General features: G+C 37.0%; 1 protein-coding gene across 1 annotated transcript in view; it reads left to right on the top strand.

Annotated features, from left to right (window-relative positions):
- Positions 1 to 319: 319 nt before the first annotated feature.
- The window catches only part of KPNA5 (karyopherin subunit alpha 5), a 39,834-nt gene continuing 32,078 nt past the window's right edge, over positions 320 to 8,075 (top strand). Inside the window, exons 1-4 of the mRNA XM_061206892.1 lie at positions 320 to 451; positions 5,639 to 5,772; positions 7,162 to 7,263; positions 7,377 to 7,476. Coding sequence (XP_061062875.1) covers positions 5,644 to 5,772; positions 7,162 to 7,263; positions 7,377 to 7,476 — 331 coding nt within the window. The 5' untranslated portion in view covers positions 320 to 451; positions 5,639 to 5,643. The remainder of the gene's footprint in view (positions 452 to 5,638; positions 5,773 to 7,161; positions 7,264 to 7,376; positions 7,477 to 8,075) is intronic.

The following is an 8,075-nucleotide window of genomic DNA, read 5'->3' as shown; positions in this document are numbered from 1 at the left end:
AAAATGAACAAATGAATGGGTGGATGGATGGATGGGTGAGCAAACGAACGAATGAGTGAATGAAAGACTAAGAGCTGGCACGGAGGACTAGGGCAGTAAGACACACTCCTGCAACGGCAACCGCGCCGGGTTAAAATCCCGGAGTCCGGGCAGGAGCCGGCTCCCCCATGGGTGGGTGCGGCTGGGGCGCCCGCTTGTCTCCGCCCCCTCTGCTGGTCAGTGCCGCAGCCTCCGCCGCCGCCGCCGCCGCCGCCGCCGCCGCGTGCAAGGGCTTCTGGGAGGCAAGCCTTGGGGTCTCGGGTGAGGGGCGCAGGAGGCCGCCATCTTGAGTTGTGAGCCTGGTCTCTAGACTCATCGCTAGGGGCGGAGTGGTGACCCCGCTGTTAACCGCAGCAGACGCCGCAGCTGGGAACTGGAAAGTCAGAGCGCCGGATAAGTGCCACATTAATAGGTAAGTAGGAGTGACACAGGACAGGTCGGGTGAGCCTCGGGTTTGGTCCCTTTGGGAGCTACTAGTTCCTGAGGCCACTGTTTTGATCTACCCTTTCCCCTACAAAGAGTTCAGGACCAGGCCAAGCCGGGATTTTCTCAGCTTCCCCAGAGGGAGAGAGCGGTGGCGGGGGCGTGGCAGCCGGACCTTTCTCTTGAGGAGGCGAAGTCGCGGGGAGCCCTGAGCCTCTCCGAGAGCCGGGCTGGTCCTCTGAAGGAGCTCCAGGCAGAGGATCTCATCCTCTCGCCGCTCTGCTCCACTGTTTCTCGGTAGTTCCTTTTTTTGGTACATGGTCTTGTCAAACGTTGCCTGTCACTTCTGGGGCTCAGCAGTCTGTCCCGCGGCTCAGCTTATTAGAAGTTTCACCGTGTCCAGAATAAGGCAGGTTCGGTCCCAGGGGCCTACACATGTGAGGTCGCACCCTCTATACCTCCACGAGCTGCCCTCCAGCTGGATGCAGGTGCCTGGAAGGGCTCAGTCCTGACGCGGGCGAGCGTGGCTTAGATGCGTCTCTCTAATACTCGGCCAGCTCACTTCCAAGATGAAAATTTAATCGTGTCTCCTCGATAATGCATAAGAGATGAAAGGAGTTGAAAGCTGTTAAACGGGATAGTGATACTTCGAAAGAATATGACATTGACATTAACTCTTCGGCTTTTTGAACACATTTTTTTTTTTAAAAAGCCTTCTGATTTGAGGTCTCTTAATTACAACATTCAGTGATTTATATTTTGTAAGAAAGTGACTTTCCCTCTTGGTAAACAAACGGCGCTGTCCTTTAGATCTTCTGGTTGGTGCACTTTCCCCTTTGTACTGATCTTGTAATTTTACTAACAGCCACCCTAGCCCCTGGAAATGGAGGCTTTATGGAGACAAGAAATTCCGTTAATATATATTAGAAAAAGTTCGGATTCCAGTTGTTTGCCCAACGTCAGCAGTTTTTCAAAGAGCAGAGTGAAAAAATAAGCTTATGACTGAAAAAAAATTCCTCTGGCAACTTTACAGTGTTTGAATAGCATTTCTTATATTTAAAATAACTTGTATGAGACAGCAGCCTTTGAAGTACAGTAGTTTTTAAAGCTATATTCCAAAGAAAGAAACAGTCCCCTTGGGTGAGGCCCCTTTAAAGATCATTTTCCTTGAACTTTACATCCCCTTTGAAGCAACTGCAGTGAGGATACGATGTTAAATAAGAGACAAGAAGTTAGTACTACAGAAGAAAAAGGAACAAATGATGTATGAGTTGTTGGGGCTAGATTTTATTTGGTTAACATTTATATTGAAAGGTTTTAATGTCATTGCCTAGACTGATGGTATTAAGGAGTAGTGTCTGCTCTGTGTGTTGGGAGGCACAAGGTGATTCAATCGGATGTGGGGAGAAAATATTATAACTTCTGTTTGTTTACCTTTTAAAACTACTCTGTTTTTAAAAAAAATTTTCTGTGAATTTATAATGGGATAGTTTATTAAGCTAGTAATACATGTATATAAATAAACATATTGAGGATGAATTCCCAAAGGTATTTTGTGTACATGGAATTCCCAAACGTATTTTGTGTACGTAGGATATGTGATCAAAAAGTTTAGAGGCCAGTGGCCTAGAAGATGCCTAATGTATAGGTGGTAAGTATATTAAAGAGGTTTATTGCTGCAAACATTTCATTTTGCTAAGATATTTTATACTGTTGAACATAATTCAGCAACTAATGTTGAAGCCCAGTTTGCTCTGTCATGAACTCTGATCTCTGTTTTTCCCTTCCAAGAGCCTAAGCTTTTATTAATGCGACAGAATTTTTATACATGAAGTCGAGAATAATGCTAAACATTGTTATTATTAAGAAAGTTAATAATAAAAGTTCAGAGACACAAAGTTTTAAATCCTTGTGAAGTCCTCAGCCCATTCCATTCGACCTTTAGCTCCACCACTAATGAAATTTCTCTCAATATCTTTACCAGTGACCTAATTATCAAATCTATTGCTTCCTTCCTATGGTACTTGGCTTATTGTAGGCACTTAAATTTGCTGGATAAATCAATGAATGAACAAATTGGGTGACCTGTTTTTAGTGCTACTACAACTGAAATACTCCTTTATCTTTTGAATTCCCTTCTTTTTCATGACTCTTATTTTCTTCTGTTCCTCCTATTTATTTTTGGTTTTCTTTGCTCTTTCCATTTTCCACTGAAATGTGAATATTCTTAAGATTTCTCCTTTGGGCATCTTTCTTTTATAGCTCTAATGCTCTTGGATTATCATTCACACTCTTTTCCTGAGTTTTGACTCATATTTTTAACCATCCATAAATAAAAACCTTCTGTTTGTGCCCTATGTACTGTAAATTTAACACATTTAAAATTAAAGTCACTGTACACCATTAGAATGGCTACAATTAACAATAACAAAATTCTAACAATACCAAGTGTATAGCCAGGATACAGAGTAACAGGAACTCTTATATGTTGCTAATGGGAATGCAAAATGTTATAATTACTTTGTAGTTTGGCAGTTTCTTATAAAATGCGAAGCATACGCTTGTCGTATTATTCATCAGTCCTACTCCTAGGTATTTACCCAAGAGAAATGAAAACTTACTTTTACACAAAAACCTGTACATGAATGTTTATAACAGATTTATTCGTAACTGCCCTAAACTGGAAACAACCTAAATGTCCTTCAGTTAATGAATGGATAAACTGTGGTATATCTGTACAATAGAATATTACTCAGTGATAAGGAGGAATAATCTATTGATACATGCCAACAATATGGATGACTTATAGATGCACTATGCTAAATGAAAGAAGCCAATTAAGACTACATACTGTTATTATTTCATGTATGTGGAATGCAGGAAAAGGCAGATCTATGGAAGTAGAAAACAAATCAGTGGTTGTCAGGTTTTAAGAGTGGGAGAAGGACTAACAGGAGCAGCATGAGGAAGTTTTGGGGGGAGTCATGAAGCTGTTCTGTATCTTATTGTGTTGGTTATGTGCCTGTGCATTTTGTGAAACTCATAGTACTGAAAGAGTGATTTTTGCTGTATATAAATGAAAAATAAAACAATTGAATTCATTATTTTCATCTCAAAAACATGGAGGCAAGAAAGCAAAACCACCACTCTGTTCCTCCATCGGTATTCCCTATTTTGGGTTATTTTGTCGTTATACTGAAATGGCTCACACTAAAAACCATGGAATCATCCTCAACTCCTTTTTTTTTTTTTTTTTTTAAATTAATTAGTTTATTTATTTTTAGCTGTGTTGGGTCTTGGTTTCTGTGCGAGGGCTTTCTCTAGTTGCGGCGAGCGGGGGCCACTCTTCATTGCCGTGCACGGGCCTCTCACTATCAGGGCCTCTCTTGCTGCGGAGCACAGGCTTCAGACACGCAGGCTCAGTAGTTGTGGCTCACGGGCCCAGTTGCTCCGCGGCATGTGGGATCTTCCCAGACCAGGGCTCGAACCCGTGTCCCCTGCATTGGCAGGCAGATTCTCAACCACTGCGCCACCAGGGAAGCCAAATCAACTCCTTTTTTTTCCTTACCGCATATTCCTTACATTCATTTGGCCTCTAATTCTTATTGAATCAATTTCTGAAATGTTTCTGGGATCAATCTGTCTTCCATATATTTCAACGCAGCTACTAATTTAGTTTAGGTCTTTATCATCAAAGCTTGAAACAACCTTCACTTTAATTTCTTTAATTCTATTCCTTAGGATCAAGTCCAGATTTCTCAGCCAGATTGCAGGAAGCATATGTTTTCTTACCTACCTTTCCAGCTTTATCTCCTGCCCCTTCTCCCATGCATCCTCTTGTTCAGGTACACTTGATTTCTTACTGTTCCATGTTTATGCCAGGCTTCTTCATGAATTCTGTGTTTACATATATTCCCTTTGTCTGAAATACTTGTTCCCTTCCTTTTCCCCTTTCATCCTCTTCCCTGGCAAATTCTTGCTCATCCTTTAAGACAGGATAACTGGGAAAACTTTCAGAACTCCTTAAGGTACAGTTAGTTTCTGTGTCTTCTGTGCTCTCGCAGGATTTAATGCTTATGTTTTAGTGTACTTTACTACTTAAAATATAATTTGCCAGTTCGTTAATCTAGCTCTTCTACATCAGGGATGGCAGATAAATGCCCATCTCTCCTTCTCTCCTGTTTACTTCATAAGTGCTAATTGATTACAGCATTCTCTCTGGCTATACATGGGTATGTCATCAGAATTTATCAGAATAACATTCTAGATAGGCATTAATTATCTCTCATATTAAATTCAAATTGAAACCCTGCTTTAAACTGATTTTTTTTTAATGTGTAAATGCAGGATAGGTTATAGTATTAGTAATTTTGTATTTGTTGCTAATAATACCAAAATATTAATATAATACTAAGAAGTGTTTATAATTCTTTTTCTAAAACTATTATATATATTCAAATATACAATTTTATATTTATATAAAATATATATTTCAAATATACTTATAAAAATGTTTATATAAATGTTGATTTTAAAAAAAATTTATAATAAAACTACTTAAAAATAAAGTAGAAGTATTTCAGTATTTTAAAAAGAGTAATTATACTCTAGTACTGAAAACTGGTATGGCAGTCATAACTCAGGTCACGACCTGTGTGGCTTTAGTTCTTTAGGCAGTGCCTTAAGTAAATGAAAGAAGACAGACCCCAATAAATATGTGAAGTGTGCTTACTGAAGCCTGATACCATATTTTATTGAAAATAAGACAATTCATTGCTGGTTATTTCTTGATCTTTCCATAAGCTGTAATTTAGAAGTTTTTTACCCAACTATTTCATGATTAGTTCCTGGCTGACAGTAATTTTAAGATGCATCTCACTTACAGAAAGTTTAAAATACCAGGGATGGGGGAGTGCATCTCAGAATCAATGAAATTAGGGTAATGACTTTGTGTTTAGACCAAAATCTGTTATTTGATAGTTAAGTTCTAAAATATTTGGTCGTTTTGCTCCAATTTTGATATGGGGGTGAGGGAATGTATTCTTTGTACATAATTTTCAGAATGGGTTTTGTTGGTCTATTTAATCCATGAGCCTGAATTTAATTGCCCTAGAGTAAACATCTTGTGTTGATTTGAGAGTTATCGGTATCTGTTTTCTTCTCTCCTAATCTTAAGATGCCATGGCTAGTCCAGGGAAAGATAACTATAGAATGAAAAGTTACAAGAATAAAGCCCTAAATCCCCAAGAGATGCGTAGACGAAGAGAAGAAGAAGGAATACAGCTTCGAAAACAAAAAAGGGAAGAACAGGTAGGTGTTTTAAAATGTAATTCTGTTAACATAAAAACGTTATATAAAGAGTTTAGAAGTAGTATTATTATTGCTGCTAGTTTTTAGATAATTTTAAATGAAAAAAATATTTTAGGAAATTGAATATGGGTAAATATATTTTTTAATTTATTAGGCTCCAGTAATAATATTAGCAAATCCACAAATCAGAATCCTGTGCTATTTTTAATCACCGACAAGAATGGCTTTTTCGTTCCATTGATAAACCTTTTACATTAATATTTCTGCTCCAGTGCTAAGAAATTTTTACTCTTGAGCCTATTTAGATCACTTCCACTTGTCATTGTAAAATTTGCCCCCTAAAAAAACATTAATTGTATTCATTTGTTGCTTTGTGATTTTCATAGCTCTTGCCCCTAAATTAATTATAATCGTTTTCTTATGCTATTCATACTGTTCCTCCTATAGTCTATCAGGCAGACCTCTTAGCCTTCTCTGTTTGAACTTTATATATGTGACATAAGGAATAGAAAAATTAAAAGAATGCCTCTCAACATTTTTCATTCCAGGATATACCTAAATTTAGAAGTATTCATAAATAATTAGGAGGGTATGGTCCTCACATACATGAATTAAAACTAATGTGTAAAAAGGACTAGCAATGAAGAAAGTAGAAAAAGGCCTGTTTTAGAAATATGATTATTTGTCGTTCCCCTGTTTGTAGTAGCTAACATAGTCTCTACTATACTACAGTAGGTACTCAAAAAAAAAAAATCTCTTGAATAAATGAATAGAAGGAGAACTGTGTACAGACTGAGGAACAGCAGAATTTATTTAGCTATCAAAAAGTATGCGATACCAGATTTTTTTCGTCAATTTTGATTTATGAGATGTACCTATAAATCTTTCTCAGTGACCTGACCATGTCTCTTTCCTCCTCTCTTTTTTTTCTTTATATTCACTCCTGAGTTAATAAGCATAGGGTCCTCTTTCCTGAGAGCTGCTCTCTATTCCTTGTTAATCTAATATACTAACTCTGTTAATATACCACATTATCTCACTCATATAACCGATTTGCTTTTAAACTAAGATTTTCTTCTTAGACATCTCATAATTTAGTATAGGCGTATGTGGTTTTCCAAGTGCTGTAAAATATAAATGTGTACTCTGCTTATGCTACTAGACATTGGTAAAAGACCTGAGATTAAGAAGCAGTCTACAGACAAGAGCTAATTTAGCCCCAAAACTTCTCATAAATTTGTTATGGTATGATGATTAAGAAATACTAAAATATTCAGAATTTTGAATGATAAAATTATTGTTTTGTTCAGTAAAGGAAAAATATAATTCTATGGGAATTTAGTGTTTTATGGAAAGCTCAATATATTAAGTTATTTCTCTTTATTACAGCTATTCAAACGCAGAAATGTCTCTTTGCCCAGAAATGATGAATCTATGTTAGAAAATCCTATCCAGGATCCGGATATCAGTTCCACTGTACCCATTCCAGAGGTAGATATTACAAAAACGTATTTCAAATTATATTTCAACAGTATTACAGAGATGATACAGCAAAATTACTAGTGCAAAATATTTAAATAACAATTGTATTTTCTGTGTTTTAGGAAGAAGTTATTACCGCAGATATGGTTCAGATGATTTTTTCTAATAATGCTGATCAACAACTAACAGCAACACAGAAATTTAGAAAGCTGCTTTCTAAAGGCAAGAATTATTTTCAGTATGCTTATTTGATGTTACAAGAATTTGTAGTACAGTTTTATTTATCATATATTTTTTATTTTAAGGCACTTTCTTTGCCAGTAGGTCTTAATTTTTCTCTAAAATGTATTTTTAAATAGCATCTCTTTTTTAAACATTATATTATCAAAGTAACGCATGTTGATTGTAGAATATCTGCAAATATAAAGGGATTTAAAGAAGCAAATATAGTCCCAAATTAGCCTCATTGCCAAGAAAGAAAGTTATAAATACATATTTTTAAATTCTTGTAGAAATATTTTTCAGACTTTAAAAAATTTCTATTTTATTTATTTTTTAAAATTGCAAGTCTAGAAATAAACCCATACATCTGTGGTCAAAATCAGTTGATTTTTTTTTTTTTTAATTAATTAATTTATTTTTGGCTGTGTTGGGTTGCAGCGAGCAGGGGGCTACTCTTCCTTGTGGTGTGCGGGCTTCTCACTGTGCTGGCTTCTCTTGTTGTGGAGCATGGGCTCTCGGCGAGTGGGCTTCAGTAGTTGTGGCGCACGGGCTTAGTTGCTCCATGGCATGTGGGATCTTCCCGGACCAGGGCTTGAACC

This window comes from Eubalaena glacialis, chromosome 12, assembly GCF_028564815.1.
Source record: "Eubalaena glacialis isolate mEubGla1 chromosome 12, mEubGla1.1.hap2.+ XY, whole genome shotgun sequence".
In the NCBI taxonomy this organism is placed as follows: Eukaryota; Metazoa; Chordata; class Mammalia; order Artiodactyla; family Balaenidae; genus Eubalaena; species Eubalaena glacialis.
This window is presented reverse-complemented; position numbering and strand designations above follow the sequence as displayed.